The 23494-nt window shown below is 40.6% G+C and overlaps 1 protein-coding gene across 2 annotated transcripts in view; it reads right to left on the bottom strand.

Moving 5' to 3' along the window:
• Window positions 1-437: 437 nt before the first annotated feature.
• The window catches only part of ACADL (acyl-CoA dehydrogenase long chain), a 603582-nt gene continuing 580525 nt past the window's right edge, over window positions 438-23494 (bottom strand). For both annotated transcript variants that reach the window (XM_044075941.1, XM_044075942.1), the window contains exon 11: window positions 438-2372. In XM_044075941.1, coding sequence (XP_043931876.1) covers window positions 2279-2372 — 94 coding nt within the window. In that variant the 3' untranslated portion in view covers window positions 438-2278. The remainder of the gene's footprint in view (window positions 2373-23494) is intronic.

The raw sequence follows: 23494 nt of genomic DNA, 5'->3' as shown, positions 1-23494 counted from the left end.
CTCACAAGACATCTACAACTGGAAAGGCCGCAGAAATACCTCATAAAGAGGATTACCGGCCTCAAACAGATGCCCTATGCAGACAGTCTCAAAAAACTCCAGCTTTACTCTGTCGCACATCGCCTACTCAGAGGCAATCTCTGCCTAACATACAAAGCTATGTCAAACCCAGAGCTGTTGGACATGCTCCACTTAAAGAAATCCCAAGCCCTCTGAGCTACACGCTCTAGGGACCTAAACCTTGTCACCACAATAAACAGAACATGCTGGAGGGATAGACTCCTGTCCCACAGACTTCCCATACTCTGGAACAAACTACCTATCTATATCAAACAAAGCTCCTTATTAGCACTCTTCAAGAAAAATCTTGATGATTGGATGTGAGATAGGAAATTCACCCCGGGGATCACTTCTGTGGCTCTGCTTGACAGGGGAACAGGAAAATAATTTTCTTGGGTGGCAAAAGCCAGGGTACTGTTTGGCTAGGATTATATAGGCCCTAGGGCCAATAGCCTAGTACCTACATATGAACCTATGAAAAGTGTCTGCTGCTGGTGACTGCTTCTTAACCCACAATAATACACTGTTTCATATATGAAAGACAGACTTTTGCAATCACTGCAGGTATTCTTTCCCTCAATTACTACGCATGCAGTCTTGACAAAGAAATTAGAAGGGAATCAATGAAACAGTCAGCACTCAGATTTTTATGGATGGATTAATGACACCAGAGAAATAAGTCACTCATACAAGTTGAGTAAGTCTGCAGTGAAACTTGATAAAGGGGTTGCAAAAAAACAGTTAGGTTCTAATATGAAATGCAAAATGAATGCACTTCTGGAGGGGAAATTTGGGAGTAAAGTACATATCAAGAACTGTGGCTAGAAAACACAGAAGAAAAAAATAAATGGGAGTGATAATCCCGGTCAAATGCAAACAAAACCAGAGTGTGAGTGAGTTATGACACAGATCAGCAGGACACTGGGTTGCATAGCAAGGGGGTAGGCTGTAAAGATGACGTTTCCACAGCACAGGTTGTTGGTAAGACCACTGCAGGTATATCATAAACCATTCTGAAGGTCTTACAGAGCAAATAAGAAAAGCTTCCAAGTTGGTAAACAGCATGAATAGGAGGTTATTATGTTACAAGAAAGGGTGTGCGGAATAGGTCTGAAGCAAGAATAAAGAATAACCGCAAGGCATGTACACCTGGGGAAAAAGCTGTTTGTGGGGCATGATAAGGGAGGACTTACTGCACTGCTGAGCAACTATGTTTTAATTAAAGTTAGAACAGGGTAGAAGTGGCAACTGGAAGTATATTTTTAACAGACCATGGTGGGGGGCCCTGACATGACCTGCTGCAGAAGATAGTTAAATATAGATCAACAGAAAGATTCAATAAGGTATATGGAATGGAATACTGATGAGGTAGACTTATAGGGTCTTTCAACAATACTCAAGTGGAACTGACAGGCTACTGGTCTTCTACTTTACCTCGGAACAGTTATCGATAAATTTGAACAGAAGAGGCAGGAAAAGGGGAAGCAACATCTCTATCAGACAGCCTCTCAAGAATGTACTACTGGTAAAATATTATATAACTACAATTACATTCCTCAACAAGGATGCCTACAGCACGACATAATATTTAGGAAGATACCCATGTAATTAACACATTTATGCAAGTCCAAGTTAAAGAAACATAATGACAATAATCCTTGTACAACAGCCCTCCACTAAAATTTAATATTTTAAGAGTATAACAAAATTGTAATGTTTACAGAAAACAAAGAATGGATTCCAGCAACATGAAGAGCACTACAAAAAAGGCAGAGAATAAACTAGCCTGTTTGCAAATGCAACAATGCATGGCATGGAATATATTGGCCACTTAAAACCAATGTAAATAAAAATTCAGTGGAATCATAACCATGTTGGAGATGCGTTTAAAATACATAGTAAAATATTTTAACATATTATGATCTAGTGCCTGATAGATCCTTGATAAAATGTTAAATTCTCAGAGATGATGTCTGCATTTTGCTGCCTTTTACTGAAATAGTGTATGGCACCTGGCCCAGAAAATTTTGTGGAAGATTAAATTATTTCAGTTTCAATATCAATTATTTCCATAAGCTTCTGAATCTTAATGTGATAACTGTACAGAAAATTAAATGTACACATTCTTTTCCATTAATTTTCCCTTCAAAGAATTACATTCATAGTGAAACCCAAACTGAAGTGCACAAAAATGGACTGGAAGCAGCAATCTTCTCAATTACTTATCACTCACAATCGTTCTTGCAATAAGTTCCTTCATTATTTCATTAGTTCCCCCATAAATGGGTTGCACACGGGCATCAACAAAAGCCCTGGAAAAAAGAAAATCTAGTTTTAGAATATTACATACCTCAACAGCTATTAATTAAAACATCTTTAAAAGTCTAAATACACTTTACAAAGAGGGATTTGCATTATGCATTGTTTTGCAGAAAGGTTAATTCTCTTAGGAATACTTCACAATAAAATGAAACAGTACAATGAGAAAAATATATACATTAATGTGCCTAATGAAATATCCCACTGATGTCATTATTACAGGACTTACATATTACACTCAGTCTAAAGATCAGAAAATTAAGATGAAAATGCTAAAAAAGTGCATAGCATGTTTTTGCAGTAATGACCTCCCTGGGCAATGTTTGAAGCAAATCCTTACAGCTCTGTTGGTTGTCTACATTTTCATCATAATTTTCCCACTGTGGTCCTCCAATCACATCAATCAAGCCCCTCCTCAAACGTCATTACCCTCACAAGTGCCAATTGTTAAGAAATCATTAGATTTCAAGAACTGACCCAGAACTCATGACAGGATGGAAAGAAAACATGTTCTCTCTAAAAAGTAATGAAGTCTGAAACAAATTCTTAATGTATGCATGCATATGACTCTCCATATGCATTCTGGCTCATTTTTTTAAACAAACATCTTTATAAAATCGCAGTTAGAACAGTGACACAGGTACACATAAATGTAAAAGAAAACCAGTATCTTGTGCTTTTTGGTTCATGATGCAATGTTTCAATGTTCACAGCTAAGAGGTTCTCTAAACATGCACTTAAGTGCAACTGTTAATGCATGACAACTCTTCCTCAGTTGTCCCCATGAAGTCTCCCATTCAATATGAAAAGTACAGTTTTGTACCTACCATAAATGTAGATGTCCGATAGATATGAAACTGCAGTCATAACATATGGGTTTGTCCTGCCTCAGGCAGCCCTCGGTCGGCCGAATTCCAAAGTCTGGGTCCGGCGTCGGCTGGTGTCGCCTCCTCTCCGGCGTCTGGCGGCTGGAGTATAAAGGCATCGGCCGACGCCATCTTCTTCAGTGTTTCTTGCCCCAGATGCCAGGTGCCCTCCTAGGAAGGCTAAATTTGGTAAATGGATAAAAATAATCCCAAACATGCACAACAGTAATAAACAGATACACCATAGGAAATACCCCCAGCTAATGGGAAAAGGGACAGGGACCCAAAAAAGAAGGATACAGAGGGGTAAGAGGGTGGGAAAATCCGATTGCAGTTGCATATCTATCGGACATCTACATTTATGGTAGGTACAAAACTGTACTATTGTAAAAAACGAGCAGCTGCTGTGCAAAACAATGGAGAGTCCCAGTAAAATGTTGTTTTTCAGGAATCACAAAATCCCAAGCAGGATAACAGTCAATTTTGTAAAACAGTATATAATTTATTGAACACAGACCTATAACAACAAAGCACTAAAACTGCATCATTTAAATACACAAAAAAAGCCCAAATCTATCAACATCTTAAAGATGTAAGCACTCATAAAATCATATAAAATAGGAATAATTATAAAACATGTATAATCAATATATATAATCAACAACATGAATACTTTAAATTCATAAAAATTTTATTGTTTTAGCAAAATTGACTGTTATCCTGCCGTTTTGCTGCTGAGCATTAACTCTTCTGGGTTGATTTACACTTGTTACAAAACTGTACTATGTCCTTCAAGAATGCAACTGCAGTCATAACATATGGGTTGAGTACCATAGCCAAGCTGGGGGTGGATGGATCTATGATGATGATGGTGTAGCTAAAATCCCCTGCAGGACTGCCGAAGCAAAGCCTGCTCGGGATCTGGAGTATAAAGGCAGGTTGTAGTGCTTGGTACATGTATGCACGGAGCTCCATGTAGCAGCCTCTAAAATGTCCTTTGTTGCCACTCCTCTTAGGAAAGCTATGGAAGTGGCTAAAGCTCTGGTGGCATGTGGCCTAATATTGGCTGGCACACCTTTTCCATGGAATGAATAGCAGAATCTGATGCAATGTCCAATCCATTTTGAAATTGTTTGTTTGGAGATTGCTTTTCCTTGTACTCCAGCAGCATAGGCTACAAACAGTTGGTCAGACTTTCTGGTGGCCTTAGTTCTGTCCAAGTAGTAACGTAGTTGTCTGTGTATGTCCAAAGTATGCAGAAGTTTTTCCCCCCTATTTTGAGGATTGGGGAAGAATGTAGGCAGGTGAATAGCTTGATTTAGAGACACCCTGGAAATAACTTTTGGCATGAATGTAGGATTTGTTCTTAGAGAAACTCTGTCTTGATGAAAAATGAGGAAGGGAGGCACTGCCATGAGTGCCTGTATCTCCGAAACTCTTCTTCCAGATGTGACTGCCAATAAGAAGACAGTCTTCCATGAAAGAAATTGCATTTCTGAAGTTGCTGCTGGTTCAAATGGAGGAAGAGTTAATTTTTCCAACACATAATTGAGGTCCCATGCAGGTATTGGCTGTTTTCTGGGAGGTTTGATATTCTTTATCCCTCTTAGAAACTGTCTTAGCAGATGGTGTGAAAACACTGGAGGGTCACAGTTGTATTTTGCTGAGATTGCTGAGGCATGAATCTTTATTGAAGAGTATGAGAGTCCAGTATGAAATAGTTCTGCCAAGTATTCTAATATCTGAGGTATACTCGGTAATGCTGTGTCCTGACCCCTGTTGGCATTCCAGATGCTGAATCTCTTTCACTTGGCTGAATAGGTTTTTCTGGTGGAAGGTTTGCGTGCTTCCAGCAAGATCTCTTGAACTGATTTGGAAAGAGAGTTAGGTGGAGAAATCAAGGTAGCCTCCAGGCTGTCAGATGTAATGTTTTTCAGGTCTTGATGTACAGTCCTGTAATTGTGTTGTGTTAAGAGCAGGGGCCATAGGGTCAGAGGCCATGGCTTGGTCCGAGTTATGGTCAATAGCAATGGGTACCAGTGTTGCCTTGGCCAGTCCGGAGCTATCAAGATGCCTGTTGGTTGTTCTGCTTTGATCTTCAGTATCACCTTGGTCAGCAGAGGCAGAGGAGGGAATGCATAAATTTTTAGAGAATTCCAGCTGAAGGAGAGAGCATCCGTTTTCCAGGCTAGAGGATGGTGAGTCCTTGTGCAGAACTTTTCCAGGTGATGATTTAAGTGGGAAGCAAAAAGGTCTACGTCCGGTCTTCCCCATGTCTTCGTCAGTTGAGAGAAAATGTGAGGGTGCAGCATCCATTCTTGTGGATCCATAAAGTTTCTGCTCAGCTTGTCCGCCAGTACATTGTCCTTGCCTGGTACAAACTGGGACTGCAAATGTATCTTCAAGCTCAGAGATTTTTCCCAGAGAAGCATTGTTAGTCTGCAGAGGGGATAAGAATGAGTGCCTCCCTGCTTGTTTATGTACCACATGACCGTGGTGTTGTCTGTCCTTATTAGCAAATGCCCTTGTTGTAGTGATTTTTCGAAAGTTTCGATTGCATGTATCACTGCCAACATCTCCTTTTGGTTTATGTGCAGATGTCTTTCCTTTGGCGTCCAAAGACCTTGAATGCATCTGCCCTCCATGTGCGCCCCCCATCCATGGTCTGAGGCATCTGTTGTAATCATTTGGCCTGCTTGAGGTCTGTTGAAAGACATGCCTTTGTTTAGGTGACTGGCTTGGGCCCACCATAAAAATTCCTTTTGCAGACATGGAATAAGTGGGATTATGTCCTCTAGGCTTTGGCTGTGTTGAGACCATAGGCTTTTTAAATACCATTGCAGCTTTCTCATATGAAGTCTTGCCAAAGGTATCAGAAGGATGCAAGATGCCATGAACCCCAGGGCCTGCAGGATTTTCCTTGCAGTCAGCTGGGAGAGTTTTGCTAGGCCTTTGAAGTACTCTGGTAACTGCTGCTGTTTTTCCTCTGTGAGGTAGGCCATTTGGTTTTCTGTGTCCAGTTTGGCTCCTAGGAAGATAATCTGTTGGGATGGCAGTAGTTTTGACTTCTGAATGTTGACTGTGTATCCCAAGGCCTGCAGTAGATGCATGACATAGTCCAAATTTTCTTTTAAGGTTTGTTTGTTGTCTGCTTGTATGAGGCAGTCATCCAGGTAGGGGTATATTTAGATCCCCTGCAGTCTGCAGTGTGCCACTACTGATGCCAGGCATTTCGTGAACACTCTGGGCGCAGTAGATAAGCCAAACGGCAATGCTGAGAATTGATAATGCTCTGTCCCTGCAAGAAATCTGAGGTATCTTCTGCAGCTTTGTCTGATTGGGACATGCAGGTATGCCTCCTTGCGGTCCAGAGTGACCAGCCAAGACCCCTTGCCCAACATGGGAAGGAGTTGCTGCAACGTCAGCATTTTGAACTTTGGCACCATGAGAAAAGTGTTTAGAGTTGACAAGTCCAGTATGGGTCTCCATTTGTTTTCTTTTCTTGGAACAAGGAACAGTCTTGAATAAAATCCCTGGCCTTGCTCCTGAGGAGGAACCCTTTCTATTGCTTTTATACTTAACAGTTTGGAAACTTGAGTGAGCGCCTCTGCCCTTTGATGATGTGGCAGGTTTGGCATGCCTTGTCTTATTGGTAATGTGTGGAAGTGGAATCTGTAACCTTTGTCTATCAAATCCAGAATCCAGTTGTCCTTGGTTAAAATATGCCAGTTTTGAGAGAATAAGGATAATTCTCCACCCAAAGGTGCTTCTCTTTGAACCTTTGTAGGCGGTACGAAAGTCAAGTCATTGTGATTGTCCTTGTGGTGCAGCTGAACTGTGTGCCACTTCTTTGATTTGGAGGTTGCCATTGGCGGCCCCTGTAAGATCCTCTGTATTGCCCTCTACCTCGGGCACGTCTGCTTTTTCCCCTTTGAAACTTGTCTGAGCCGGGGAAGGACCAATTCTTTGAGGGCCAGTTTCTGCTGAATCTGGGTGGCTGAACCTGAAGGAAATCCTTGACTGTCTGTACTGACTTTGCTTTTTCCTCTATGGATTTCAGCACATCTTGTGCATTAGCACCAAAAAGCTTCTGTTTTTCCAGAGGTGCATCAAGTAGCTTTACTTTAACATGGTCAGGCAAAGACTGATCCTTTAACCAAGCATGTCTACGTATCACAGCCCCAGTCATAGCTGCCCTACATGAAGCTTCCAGTGCATCATAACCACACTGAAGAAAATGGTTATTAACCTGCTGAGTGTTATGTATATGATCCTGCAATGCCTTTTTATCAATAGGCTCAGGAGAGGCTAACTTTTTCTGTAAATCATCCAGGAGAAAATCTTGGTACTGAAACATGTGAAAAAGGCAGTTAATAGACCTCATGGCTAGGGTAGTAGAGGTGTATACTTTTTTACCCCATCTCTCCAGGGACCTAGCTTCTCTGTCCGCTGGCAGAGGGTTTTTGGCAGAGGAGGTAGCCACTCCCTTGGGGCCCTGTGAAATAGTTTCTAGATCCACAGAGTGGGCCTTAAAGAGGTGCTTGTGAGTGTCAGGGACCCTATAATATCTGTCCGGCTTGACAGGAGCAGGAGGAAGAGAATCAGGGTTAGCACTGGAGTCAGAGAAAACATCATCCAAAACATCCATAACAGGTGGAATAGCCAAAGGTCTGTGCTGAGGAAGCTTGAGGAAGGTACGAAGCCTTTTCCTAGAGTCAGAGAATTCCTGACCCTGCCATTGAAAATGTTCTCTCATGGAATGCAGGACTTCACCAAAAAGAAATCCTCTGGAGGGGAGGCAGAGGGAATTGATTCCTCAGCATCAGAGTCCTCGTAGGCCTGGAAGGATTCTTCTTGGGTATCAGAATGCTCAGAATCCCCAGAGGCTTCATCCGAAGAGAGGTCGTCCGCCTGCTCTGTTCTAGGCCTTTTCTCTGCAGGAGGCTGAGAACCCCTGTCCGGATGAGGCTGAGTCCCCCTGATAAGGGAAATAAGATCTGCAGCCAGAGACATGATCTGCTTATCAGATGAAGGGGCCTGGGCAGCAGGTTTAGGATGGGCCTTGGCCTGACTGGCGGCCTAAGCACGTGCAAAGGCCTTGATGGACATGGATACAGGAGGCCTAGCAGCTCCACGTGCAGGCGTAACCTTGTCCACAGAAATGGTGTCGGGTAGATCCAGAACTTCGGTTTCCGGAGGAAAATTAACAACTGGCACCGGAGAGATCTCCGAGACCAAAGGTAGTGTTTACGCTGTGTCGTCAGCCTAGAGCGGTGGATTTACCACTTCTGAAGGGACCGGAGCACTAGCAGAGGGTTTAGGAGTGGCATCGGTAGTGGACGCGGGCCGAGGGTGTTGGTCCCGGTCCTTGTGTTTCTTAGCAGATTGGGTTGTCGGTTGATCCGACGGCATGATATACGCAAAAGATTCACCGAAAAAGTCCTCGGCGAATTCTGTCCAGCGCCTGAGAGTGCGCTTATTAAAGCAAGCACACGCAGCACAGGCTGAGACGTCGTGGTCTGGGCCCAGGCAAGGAAGGCAGAGAGAATGGAAGTCCTTATGAGGTATTTGTTTACCACAAGACAAACAATTATTAACTTTCTCAATTTGTTCTGACATCGGCTGAGGCAAGAATAAATGTTCCCAACGGGGTACTTAGCTTTTAGATGACTTCGGTACTGAAAACACAGGAGCTGACCGACCGGCACTTGCGAACTGCCTCTGCTTCGGGCACCGCGCGGCAAGAAAGACTGAAGATGGCGTCGGCCGATGCCTTTATACTCCAGCCGTTGTGACGTCGGAGAGGAGGCGACACCAGCCGACGCCGGACCCAGACTTTGGAATTCGGCCGACCGAGGGCTGCCTGAGGCAAGACAACCCATATGTTATGACTGCAGTTGCATTCTTGAAGGACATCCAGAGTCACTCGTGCTGCAAACAGTAATCCTACCAAAGCATCACCTGCAACATCAACTATCTGATTTTCAGTGCTCTGCCAGTTGCATTATCATCATTTACAGCACCAGTCAAAAGTAGTTTTGATAATGAAAAATTTTACTGGATGAAGAATGTGAAGCAGCTTTTCGGGAAAAATGTATACTTCCAAACTAAAAGTAACAGCATCATGCCCTGTTGTCAGAATGAAGCAATGATTATGTAACTGCTTGAAGCACACAGCAAAAGTAGTCTGAAAATGTTATGAGAGTTGAAATAATAAAGAAATAAAAATGTCCAAAGAAAAGTACAGTTGAATATGTCCTGTTTACGTGTAATAGCTGCTTGAATGTCTCACTGCCTCAGTATCATTTTGGGTTATCTGCCAAGGTAACAGAGTACTGCCTAGCTTTCTACAGCTCAGACTCCCCTCCCATTCTCTTCCTGTGACAGCTTATTAGCTTAAGCATATCCTGAGAGTGAAGCCTTCAGCTGTCAATCCAACAAGTGAATTAAAGAGGTTGAAACATACCTCAACTATGCACAATCTGGGGGATGAGAGGTGGGTACTGCCACTGAGGCAGTGAGGAATCTGAGCATCTACTGTTACAGGTAAGTAGGACTTAAGTAGCTGTACTATGTTTATCATTCCCAATGCTCCAGTGGCATTATGGATAGATTCTCAAAAGCTTAACCTAACTGAGAGGTGGAAAGATAAGCAACCAGGAGCCCTGTGAATGGCCCTAGCAAAGCCTGCACTGGACCTTGAGAAAAGGAATACCATTTGTAGTGCTTTGTGAAGGTATGAAAACAGGACCAGACTGCTGCCTCTAGAATGCTTTTACAGTCCACCCCTTTCCAACATGCAGGTGAAGAGAATAAGGCCTTAGTCGAGTGAACCTTATAACTGGAAGAGATTAACCATGGTGGGAGCAACAAAAAATAGCAGAGAGCAACCATTATGCAATAGTTTGCTTACAGACAGGTTGACCTTTGTAGTCTACATATAGGAGACAAACAGCTGTTATGTCAAGTTAGTACCTGAGCTGCTTGTCAGCATCCAAGGTATATAGAATTTGTTCTCCATTTTTGGGGGATCAGAACAGAACATTGAGAGACTGACAGCCTGATTAAAGGTAAATTCAGAAACAACTTTAGTCATGAATGATGGATTAGTGCGAAACACAAACTGTCCTTGTGAAAATTCAGATAGGGTTGACCCACCATGAAAGCTTGCAGCTCAGATACTTGCTTTTCTGATGTCAAAGCAATAAGTAAAACAGTCTTCCAAGTAATAAACTGTAAATCAGCCTAAGCTGCAAGTTCAAAAGGAGGCAAGGTCAATTTTTCAAGAACAAAAGTTGAGATCGCAGGGAGGAGGAGTTTGCTTTTGAGGGTGTCTGACGTGCAACACTCCTTTCAAAAGCAGTTTAACCACAAAATAAGATGAAAGAGGGGGATCATGAGTTAATAAACTGAGATGGCCACATGATGCACTTTGCCAGAAGCACATGACAAACCAGCTCTTAAGTAACTCAAATATTTCAAACCAGAGAGGTTGAAATCCTTTACAGGACCTCTTTTACAAGCTAGGAACCACCAGGAAAACGTCTTCCACTTGTAATAGTAGCATTTTCTAGATGCAGGTTTCCTTATCTCCTTAAATACCTGCTGCACATCCTCAAAGAACAAGTGCCTAAAAGATATCACAATAGAATCATCCAGGCTGTTAGTTGCAATTTGTCTAAGTTGGGATGATACTGTGATCAGCCCCTGATGCTGTGTGAACAGATCTAGTCTATAAGAAAGCTTGTGGTAATTGCCCTTGGTCATTTCCATTAAAGGGGAGATGTTACCACAATGATCTTAGGTAATCTCTTCTGAATCTTTAGGAGTAAACAAATTACTTAGAAACAAAAATCCAGAAACTGGTATAAGCTCCAATAACCACAACACCATAGAGTAAAATTAATCAGTGAATTTATTCTGGTACCTCAGCTTTTCACCTTCAATAGAATGTTTAAACACCACAAAATCACTCTTTATACACCAAGTGCTACTTAAAACCAATTAGTCAATCTTTAATCATCTTAAATTGATTTATAGACTTAAAGGACCCTACATTCTAAACCACACATTGAATATAAATGTTAAGTTTGTTTGATCTAAACTTAATCCAACCTTCATAAATATTTACTATGAATACTAAAAGTCATAGTGCAAATATTATCCCAAACATAAATTTACCTCTCATTATACAAAATACAAACTTCATATAAAATCCATTCAAGAACACATTCAAAAAATTCAAAAATATTCTCCAAACTTTTCTTAACTAAACATCTTACATAAATGTTATACAAATGTTATACATATATTGTTATAACTTTTATAAACTATTCTTGTGTGGTTTTACAAAGTTAGATTACTATCAATATTCATTCCCCTGGGATGAAGCTTTCTAAAATTTATAATCATTTTACATTCTAGTTTATTTAATTCATCCTTAAAACTTCCCCCATGCTCCAGTAACGGATGTGCTAACACACTAAAAAACAAACAACAAGGATAATAGGAAAGAGGTCCCTCCCCCATCATTTTACCTATAGCTTCCAGGCCTCGTTTAGTATCAATGTTAGTGTATAACAAACTAACACGCAAAAGAAATTCAAACCTTCACATAATTCACTTGTATTCTTAATATGGGATGGTACCTTCTCCAAGTATTTTTTTAAATGAAAATCCAAAAACAAGCCAACATATTTTAAATAAGAACCTATCATAGACACCTTCCAGTGGGGTGCCTTAAGGCTTTGTGAATCTTAGGAATAGCACAGAACTTAGGATCCCTGGGTTCCTTGGCAAACAATTTTTGTACATCCCTATTGCCCAGGAAACCCAGTCTTCCACCTCTAACATTTCCAACAGTTCTCCGTTGAACCTCTGTAATGGGTTGTTCATCAATTTAACAATCATCATTATCACAATTAAAATCCACAACTATTTTCTGATACTCTTCTCTACTCATTATCACCCAATTAACCCCTTCTCTGCTTGCCTGAAAACACAGCTATCTAACTTAGAGCGTACAATTTGCAGTTCAAACCATTCTCTTTTTTGACAAGTTATATATTTTATTACTTCTAAGAAAAACACCAAATTCATCTTCAACTCTCTCTTACATACCACATTTTAAAACATCTTAATAGACAGAGACTGCCTCGATGGCATAAATTTAACTAAAAGAAAAGTGGGGAACTTGAAAATGGCCATAAACTGTGTTAAAAGCTGTTACAATCTGACTGATGTTCCAAATTATATACACATTCATCATTACACAATCTTAATGTGTCATTAGAATCATCACTAACAATTCAAAAGATAAACCAGTTTGATGTAAACTAAGGTCCAATTAAGTCATCATCACATTCTAAATCTATCTGCAAAAGAGCTTGGTTGTTCCTATCATAGTTATTAAAATACACCTTCAAAAATAACTTTTGACAAAAGAGTTTGAACAAAAGAGTTTGACATCTAAAATGATGTCCGCTAAGCTAGGTACTCAGGTCAGAACAAACTTTGGACCTCTTAGTAACACATGTTTTAGTTCTTCCATAAGCACAAGGTCAGATAAATTAACAATTTGTAATGGTTCATTCATCACTTCCCCACGTGACATTGTAGGGAGACCCAGCATTTCATTAGCTTGTTCAGCATTACAAACATTAAGATTATCATCAAGGCCAGTCTTTTGAAACACTTTACGTCTCACCAATGGTGGTGTACAAGGTTCTGGTTCCAACACAAAGTCAAAATAATGTTCTACATTTTGCTGCTGAAATTGTCATAGATAATCAAAGTCATCTCTTACTTCTTCTTGCCGTCAATGTTGTAGCTGTTGTTCCGCCTACCTTTCCAATAATAGCTGTGTGTTTATCTCTGTCTGGGGGGGGATGTGTTTCTGAGGCAGAGTTTTTTTGATCATTCGTATCCCCTATAAGCACATCAAACGATACATTCTTTTTGCTGCTTGCACTTATATCCGGTGAAGAAAAAGAAGACTCATGTATATGTGTTCCACTAGGAGCTTCTCCCCGGATTTTAGATTGGCCCAACTGTTTGTGTGACACAGAATAAAAATTATTGCTTTCAAAGTCATTTACATCTTGGCTCAGTTTTTTTTCTTTTTACGAGCCAAGATATTCTTCTCTACCTGCTGGATTCTGTTTTTCACACTTGGCATAACTTCATTATACTTAACTTCAGAGATTTCAGCTACCAAAGAATTCTGTAGCTCCATAATTTCTGATCACAACCTCTCAATTACTCTGGTTTCACTTAACCAGAATACGGAGCCAAGTCAAAATACATTTTAAAGAAGCTTTTCTCCACTCTTTCAGCAAATCACTCACATCATCCATAAAATTGCCAGCAGGTAAGCGAGTAATTTGCAAATCGCTGAGAGTAATACTAAGAGAAATTTACTTTTCAAGCAACTTAGTATCATAGAAAGCAATTACCTCTTTTGATAAAAGCTGTTCTAAGTGGCTAAAGTTTTCTGTATGGGCAGCTTCACAACTAGAGCCCCATACATCATCCATGTAAAGTTTTAAGTCTCTTTCATGAAGAATGGCAACTAGTAGCACACCTCCAGTAGCTCTGGTTTCTTCAATACCAGGCAGAAGAGAGTTATTGGAAGCAGAAACCAGTTCTAATGACATAATGACAACACACCAAAATAAACAAATAACTTAGAAACAAAAAACCCTTGGCTTTTGCCTTCGATAGAATGTTTAAACACCACAAAATCATTCTACTTACACACCAAGTGCTACTTAAAACCAACTAATCAATCTTTAATCATCTTAAATTGACTTAAAGGAACCTACATCCCAAACCACACATTGAATATAAATGTTGTTTGTTTTACCTAAAGTTAATCCAATCTTCATACAATATTTACTATGAATACTAAAATTCATAGTACAAATATTATTCCAAACATAAATTTACCTCTCATTATACAAAATAAAAACTTTATATAAAATCCATTTAAAACACATTCAAAAAATTTAAATATTCTCCAAGTTTTCTTAACTTACATATTACATAAATGTTATACAAATTTTATACATATATTGTTATAACTTTTATAAACTATTTTTGTGTGGTTTTACAAAGTTAGATTACTATCAATATTCATTCCCCTGGGATGAAGTGTTCTAAAATTTATAATCATATTGTATTCTAGTTTATTTAATTCATCCTTAAAACTTCCCCCATGCTCATGGGGGTCTGAAACTAGTTTGTTTTTTAGTGTGCTGGCACATCCCCTACTGGAGCTTGGGAGAAGCTTTAAGTAACTAAGTTTTAAGTACTTACCGTAACAGTAGACTAAGGCAGAAAGACTGCTATTACAGCAAATTAACTTGTATTCAATTACTTTAATTCTTAACCATTTTTTTTAATACTAGCAGGTCAGCAGCCATTTTGTCCTGCTGGCATTAGATAGGATAATGTACTATAAACAACATATTTTTCTTCACCGGATACAAGTGCGAGCAGCAAAAAGAATGTATTTTTTTAGTAATAAAAGAGCAATTAAACCCAGAAGGTTAAGGAATTTCAATAACTAAAGGTACATTTCTGGCAGCTCAAAAAGGAGGAAATCTGTAGGAGGGCTAAGGGAAGGTACCTACATTGCTGCAACAGTTGGTCTCCCTTTAAGATCTACAATACAACTACTGTCTTTCTTCAAAGATGTCTTGCAGGAATAAAAGAAATGGGAACAATCCCAAGCAGTACGTTACTATAACAAAATGGATTGGTGAACAGCTCTTGTTCTTCTTTCGGCTTTTCGCGGTTAGGGGTCGCCACAGCGGAACTCTGGTCCGCTAATGATTGGCAGTAGATTTTTTTACGGGTGCCGAGCTGCCAACTCGACGCCCAACCTTCAGCGAAGGCACACTCATTTTACTCTTGTCTTTCGAATGCCACTCGACTGCGGGGAGGACATGCAGAGTCCACAAAGAAGGCGCTCCAGCTGAGAATCGAACGGGAGAACTTCTTGCTGTGAGACAACTCTACAGCTGCACCACCGCAGTGATGATGGCAAAATCAAAGGTAATCCCTTTTCAAATCTAGCCCTACTTCTGGATTGAGCATCCAGTCTGTAATGCTTTGTGAATCTGTACAGTATGGTTCAAACTGCACATTTACAAACAAGTCTTTCGTTGGCACATTCCAGCGATGCACTATTAGTGGCAGTTACTCTGCTACAATGAACTCATAACGTCTCTTATAGTAGCTTCTCATACTTGTCATAAGAGAAAAAAATGCACTGGGTTACCCGTTGACGCAATGTTTGAGTTGTGGCAGGCAGACTTTACTTATCTTGTATGAGAAAATCAACCTCTGCAGGTTCCCTGACAGACTGTTAATAGAGTATTTATGTGAGTGACATATTAGTATACAGCAGCAAAGACTCCATGCTACCCATGTGTGACTGACCATGCATGTATGTCCTGTAAAAGACCAGGTCCTACATGGGATCATTTTTTTTTGCCTTGTGCCCAAGTGCCATCAAAGGCTCAAGTTTCCTGCAACCCTGAATTGGATAAGGCAATTAAACAAACATAAAAAAATAAAGAATTTCAAGATGGCTGCACACTGAGCAACAGCTTAATTTCAGCTCTCCCAGTTGGAAAACAGAAACTCTGAAAACAGAGCCAGTGAATTTGTCTTTTTGGGAAAATTTCAGTTACTGGCAACAAGCAAGTGTGTTGCTTGAATGCTTGCAAAGAAGTTCAGAGAACCTAAAAGAAAATCAATCACAAAAGGCGAGGAGGAAATACTGGTTGGGAAGAATCCTGCAGCTGTTCAGCAAAAAAGCAGTTCAAGCTCTAGCTCTGGTCCAAGATATAGCCTAGTAATCTAGAAGAACAAATATGTCAAATGTGCTCAGAGCTGATTAACAAACAAAACACTGAAGGAGTACATCAACTCAAATAACAAAAGATTGGAAAAATGGAAGAATCTTTAAACAGATATTCAGACCCACTGATAAAACGAAGGAGTACATCAACTCAAATTACAAAAGGTTGGAAAAATGGAAGAATCTTTAAACAGATATTCAGACCCACTGATAAAACTGCAAAAATCAGAGGTCAAAATGAAGTAACGGCTGGCTGAGTATGAGACTGCTCAAGAGAAGTTCCAAAAAAAAACGGTAGAATTTGAGGACAGAGCACATACCTGAGAAAATGGAAGGAACAGACTGTATTCATTTTATGAAAGCACAAATAAGAAACTGGACTGATATTCCACAGCAGGAAGTGTTAATTGAAAGGGCACATCATGTGTATATTCCAAACCTGGCCATAAGAAAGCAGCCAAGACTTTTAATACAAATGAAATCCTACCAACAGAAAGAGTAGATTCTGACAAAATTGTGGCAGAAGGACAAAGTACTAAAGTTGGAGACGACAGAGTGTTTGTGGAAAATAATTACTCATAGTATACAAGTCAGAAGAGTAGTGAATTTATTCCAGCAATCAGGGAATGTTGAGAAGCAGGTGTGAGATTCAAGCTACTGTATCCAGCTATCTTCAGAATTTTTTTTTTCTAGACAGTCATTTTTTGATGCAAAACCTGCTGAGGAAATACAAAAGTTTGTCCAACAAAAAGTAAGCTATCAAACAGAAGGGGATTCTGCTTCTTATTCTTCTGATAATAAAGCTCAAAGAAACCATGCCAGTGAAACCTTTCGTAAAAATGTTCAAAAGGAAAATGCTTGAGAGACAGGAAAAAGTACAGGAGTTGACTAAAAGAATCAGGAGTACATTAGAAATGAACCAGAGACTGGATATGAGAGAGAGATCAACAGGACGAAAACCAGGAACGCGGAAAGTAATGAATAATTGTGGGCTTACAAAGCATCAATTACATGTGTGAAATATGATGGAACAAGAAAACCTGAAAATATTGGACTTTTTTGACTCTGTTAAACTTGTAGAGGACTCCAAAGCATATTCCCTACTTCACAACATTAATGTCTAGAAGAACATTAAGTGGAAAGGAAGAAGGGAAGAACATTAAGTGGAAAGGAAGAAGGAAAGAAGTAACTAAGTAAAATAAATTTATTCTTAACAGTATTTTCATAAAACATGACATACACTGCATGCTATAAAGTAAAGCTTTTTCAGTTATCTTTGTGTTTAATAGGGATACCAAAATAAAGAGGTGCCCATTTTTCCCTTCTTTCTAGTTTAGTTTTGAAAAAAATGTAAGCACTATAATGTAAAAAGAAAAAGTGTGAACCAAAGAGAGTGAGACAAGTAAAAATGATGTGCTGTTTTTGCTTCTGCACAGGGGAATAACTGGATTAAGGCCCTTCATTTGATCTAATACTAAGTTTTAAGGGGAAGCAAGTAAATATAAGAACACTGAATATAATGAGAAGTTTTTCTCTAGCAAATAGTCATAGTGCAAAATGAGAAGTTTGTAAGACAGACAACTATGTATCTGGTTCTCATGTTTCTATGCAAAAATCTGATAAGGGGACAATAAAACCAAATTCCTCTTTCTTTCATTGGCTAGAAGATGATGTTTTCTGAAAGCATTTAAGTAGTCTTCTATATTTGGGAGGAAAATAAAGATAAGACAAAATAGACGGCACTTACTTATGCAGAAACACAGGCTATACAGTTTGTCTTAGCATGGATAACCTTCCTTATAAATTAATTCAAGCCTGTGAGTGTGTCTGTCAGTCTTGGACAATTGTTTGTATTAGGATATTTAAACTTTGTTATTTGAAGATGTTTATAATTTTTTTGTGTTTGTATTAAGTTAATGGGTTCTGGGGTGTGTTTTTTTTTTTTTGTCTGAGGGTTCTCATTAAAACAAAGTCTTGCAAGAAGTGACATAGGTTCAAACAGATATGACAACAAACAAACTGTATAAAAGATCAACCTGCCAAAATTTAGTGTATGCATGTAACTTAAAAGCTGAAACTAGACATCTAAAAAAACTGTTGCACACAACAGGTGGGAATAATCACAATTACAACACTTTCCAGGTTATCTTTAAATGTGAATGGTCTCACATATATATGCAAAAAAGAAAACGTAGTGAACTATATTAAAATGCAGAGTGCAAATTGTTATGCTAAAGCCTAGTTGTGTACCTAGCATAAATGTAGATGTTCGAGTGTATTCACTGTTGCAGTCATTACAATTGGGTTATCCTGCTGGCAGGCTACCCGCAGTCGGTCTGAATTCCAAAGTCCTGGTCCGGCGTCGGTTGCTGTCAACTCCTCCCTGATGTCAGTGAGCCAGGGGTATAAAGGATGCAGCCGACGCCATTTTTCTTCAGTTTTTCTTGCCCAAGATGTCAGGTGCCCCTAAAAGGGTAAGCTAAATTATGCCAATAAGCATGCATGCACTAAAGTAAACTCTTCCTTCCTCTACAAGCAAATGCACCACATAGTTGTATAGAATAGAGAAGTACAGATAAGTCCCAGCAAAGGAAAAGGGGGATGGTGGGTGGGTAACCTGGACTGCAACAGTGAATACACTCGAACATCTACATTTATGGTAGGTACACAACTGTACTATGTTCATCGTGTTTCACTGTTGCAGTCATTACAATTGGGTTGAATCCCAAAGCTAAGGTTGGAGGCTGGTGCTAAATGGGATTAGGAGAGGCTATAAGGCCCTGCAGAACTGCAGTGGCAAAGCCTGCCCTGGATTTAGAGTAGAGAGGTAAGTGATAGTGCTTTGTAAAAGTGTGCACTGAACTCCAAGTTGCAGCCTCTAAAATGTCTTTGGTTGGTACTCCTCTGAGGAAGGCTGCTGAAGTGGCTGCTGCTCTGGTTGAATGTGGCCTAATGTTCTTAGGCACTGATCTGCCATGCTGTAAATAACAGAAACGAAAGCAGTGGCCTATCCACTTTGAAATAGTCTGCTTTGAGATAGCCTTTCCTTGTGATCCTGCAGCATATGAAACTAGAAGCTGTTCAGTCTTTCTGAAAGCTTTGGTTCTGTCCAAATAGAAGCGTAGCTGCCTGTGAATGTCCAATGAATGCAGAAGTCTTTCACCCTTATTCTGTGGGTTTGGATAAAAGGTAGGCAAATTAATTGTTTGGTTAAGGGCCACACTGGATACTACCTTAGGCATAAATGTAGAGTTTGTCCTCAGAGAAACCCTGTCAGGATGGAAAACGATAAAAGGTTCCACAGCCACGAGTGCCTGTAACTCAGACTCGTCTTGCAGAGGTTATTGCTAGGAGCAGAGCTGTTTTCCAGGTTAAGAATTTTATATCAGCTGTAGAGGCTGGCTCAAAAGGAGGCAGTGTGAGTTTTTCCAAGACATAATTGAGGTTCCATGCAGGTATTGGTGCTCTTCTTGGGGGTCTTATGTTTTTGGCCCCTTGTAGGTACTGCCTTACTAATGGATGAGAAAAAATAGGTGGTTCTGTATTGTAATGAGCTGAAATGGCAGAGGCATGAATCTTAATTGATGAAAAGGATAGGCCTTTGTCCAGCATCTCAGTTAAGTATTCCAAAATCTGAGGAATATTTGGAACAATCGTGTCAATTCCTTGTGCCTGGTTCCAAGCACAGAATCTCTTCCATTTTTCTGCATAAGATTTTCTGGTGCTAGGCCTCCTGGCCTCCAAAATAACATCCATCACCGCTTTAGAGAGAGGTGTGTTTTGAGTGGCTACATTATCCGCCATGCTGCCAGATTTAAGGTCCCGAGCTGGCTGCGCAGGATCCGACTGTTTTGTTGCATCAATAAGTGAGGAATTTGAGGTAATGTCCAGGCTGGGCACTGAGACAAGTTCTTTAGGATTGGGTACCAGTGCTGGCAGGGCCAGTCTGGGGCAATCAGTATCATTTTTGGTTTCTCGTCTGACTTTTAGGAGTACCTTGGGAAGGAGAAGCAGTGGAGGAAAGGCATATACTGTTAAGTTTTTCCAGCTGAAGGATAGAGCATCCACTTTCCATGCTTGCTTGTGATAAGTCCTTGTGCAGAATCTCTGTAGTTGGCAGTTGTGAGGGGAGGCAAATAGGTCTATGTCCGGGCATCCCCAGTTCCTTGTTATCACGCTGAAGACTTGTGGATCCAATTTCCACTCATGGGGATCCATTAGGTTTCTGCTTAGTTCGTTTGCCAGAGCATTTATCTTTCCTGGCAGGAATTGTGCTTGCAGATGCACTTGGTAAGCAAATGCTGTGTCCCACAAAGTCATGGTTAGTCTGCAGAGGGGGTAGGAATGTGTGCCTAGCTGCTTGTTTATGTACCACATGACTGTAGTATTGTCAGTCTTTATCAAGAGTTGTCCTGGATGAAGTAGATCCTTGAATACTGTCAGGGCATTCTGAACAGCTAGCATCTCTTTTTGATTGATAAGTAGATGCATTTGGCTTGCAGACCATGTGCCCTGAATACATCTTCCTGCCATATGGGCCCCCCATGCATAATCTGATGCATCTGTTGTTAATGTCTGCCTGGCTGTGGGTAAAGTGAATGGCTGTCCCTTGTTGTGGTGACAGGCCTTTGCTCACCATCGAAACTCCTGTTGCAGGCAGGGAATGAGGGTAATTATTGTTTCCAGACTGTGGCAATGCTGAGTCCAAACACTTTTTAGATACCATTGTAGTTTCCTCATATGCAGTCTTGCATATGGAATTAGTAGAATGCAGGATGCCATGAAGCCCAAAGCCTGCAGAATTTTTCTTGCAGATAACTGGGTCTTTGTTGCCAACATTTTGAAATAAGCAGTCAGTTGTCTTTGTTTGTCTGGCGTGAGATAAGCCATCTGGGCAGTTGAATTTAAGCTTACACCCAGGAATATTAACTCTTGAGAGGGTACTAGTTTTGATTTATTTTCATTTACTGTGTACCCTAGGCATGCTAGTAATCTTTTTACAAATGCCAGATGCTGTAGTAGAATGTCCTTGTTCTCTGCTTGAATAAGGCAGTCATCCAAGTAAGGATATATTTGTATTCCTCTGTTTGCAAAATGCAATTACTGGTGCCAGGCATTTTGTGAAGACCCTGGGTGCAGCAGATAAGCCAAAGGGCAGTGCAGAGAACTGGTAATGCATTGAGCCAGCTATAAATCTGAGGTATCTTCTGCATGATTGTATGGGGACATGCAGGTATGCCTCTTTTAGGTCTAAAGTCACAAGCCAAGCTTCCTGCCCAGCATGGGCAGAAGCTGCTGCAGAGTCAACATTTTGAATTTTTGAATATCCAGTAACGTGTTTAAAATAGACAGGTCCAGTATTGGTCTCCAGGCTTTGTCCTTTCTGGGCACCAAGAACAGTCTTGAGTAAAATCCTAGTCCCTGCTCTTGTTGTGGTACTCGCTGAATGGCCCTCATATCCATGAGTGACGATACTTGTCTTTGTGCCTCTGCCCATTGATTGTGTGGCAGGTCTGGCACACCGTTTACCCTTGGCAGGGTGTGAAAGTGGAACCTGTAGCCTTGTGACAGTATATTCAAGACCCATTTGTCCTGGGTGATCATGTGCCAATTTTGTGAAAAAAGTGTTAGTTTTCCCCCTAAAGGAGCTAATTTTGTGAAAAAAGTGTTAGTTTTCCCCCTAAAGGAGCTGTCAGAAGATAAGTGCTTGGAGTTGGCAGGGGAAAGTCATTGAGACCGTTTCCTGTATGGCTGTGATTTATCTTCTCTGCTTTTGGAGGTAGAAGCACTCCATTGTTTAAATCTGTATGAGCCTTGGGACTGGGATCTGCCCCTGGGGCATCTGTATCTGCCTCTTTGTGGTCTGTCTGACACTGGAAAGGACCAATTCTTTGTAGGCCAGTTCCTACTAAATCTGGGGGGCTGTACCTGTAAGAAATCATTGACTGTTTGCATAGATTTAGTTTGTCCTCCATTTTCTTCAACACCTCTTCTGCTTCAACACCAAACAAGGTATGCTGTTAATGGAGCATCTAATAATTTTGCTTTAACATGATCAGGCAGATTCTGTTTCTTTAACCAAGCATGCCTGCCTCAGTGGCCCTACAGGAGGCCTCCAAAGAATCAAAACCACATTGCAAAGTATGCTTTCCCACTTGTTCAGCTGCATGCAATAAATCCTGCATTTCTTTGTTTTCTGCACATTCAGAATTTGTCAACATTTTCTGTTTAAGCAGTGACATAAGATATTGCTGATACTTAAGCATATGAAACTGGCAATTTAAAGCCCTTACAGCCAAGGTAGCAGAAGTGTAAATCTTTTTCCATCTGTCCAGGGCCCTAGAATCCCTATCAGAGGGGATAGGGTTTTTTGCAGTGGAAGCCTTAACCCGTTTGGGACCCTGAGAGATAGTTTCTGGGTCAGCAGCTGTGTTTTTATAAAGACATTTATGTGAATCAGGAATCCTGTAGTATCTGTCTGGCTTAACAGGAGCTGGTGGTAAAGAATCAGGAGTCAGACCGGACTCTGAAAATACATCTACAATGTCTAAAACAGGAGGAATAGCAAGGGGCCTGTGCTGAAGTAGTAAAAGGAAATCTCTGAGCCTTTTCTTATATTCTGAATAATCTTGGCTCTCCCAGTGGAAGTGCTCCCTCATAGTATGCAGGGTCTCCCCAAAAGAATAATCCTCAGGAGGGGAGGCTGAAGGGATAGATTTGTTCAGCATCAGAATCCTCATAGGGAGGAAGAGAGTTCTTCTGTTCAGAAGAGGAATCAGAAGAAATGGAAACCTGATCTGAAGATTCATATATCTCTTGCCTAGGCCTCTTATCAGGAGGGGGATGGGAACCCCTGATCAAAGTAATTAGGTCTTCGGCCATTTTAAGCATCTGTTTTATAGGCATGGAGGCCTGTCCAGGGGAATGTTGTACTTGTTTTCTTTGTCTTTAGAGGTGCTTTAGTCTTTGCCTTTGAAGCTGAAGTAGTTTTCACATATAACTGTGTAGGCCTGAAAACACCCACAGAAGCCGGCGCCTGCTCAGTGGCTCCGGACCCATCTGAGGGAATAGTTTCCGAGGGTCCAATATCTTGAGTTTCCAGTGGCCTAGTCGGCTCCATGTCGGAAGTGGCCTGTGGCTCGGAGGTAGCAGGCATCAGGGGCTGCGAAAGTGCCTCACTGAGAACCGGCAACTGGCCTAGCAGATGCCTCGTTGTCAGTTTTGGACCTTGGATGCCTGTCCTTTTCTTTTTCTTTGCGCTTTTTATAAACTCTGGTAGTCGGTTGTTCCGACGGCATTATATAATTAAATCTTCTGCCAAAGTAATGAAATGCAAAATCGTACCGACGCTTAACAGTGCGTTGGTTAAATCTAGCACAAA

This window comes from Protopterus annectens, chromosome 6.part1 (genome assembly GCF_019279795.1).
Source record: "Protopterus annectens isolate FY-2018-M chromosome 6.part1, PAN1.0, whole genome shotgun sequence".
Taxonomy (NCBI): domain Eukaryota; kingdom Metazoa; phylum Chordata; order Ceratodontiformes; family Protopteridae; genus Protopterus; species Protopterus annectens.
The sequence above is the reverse complement of the archived record's forward strand: the minus strand, read 5'-3'. Positions and strand labels throughout refer to the sequence as shown.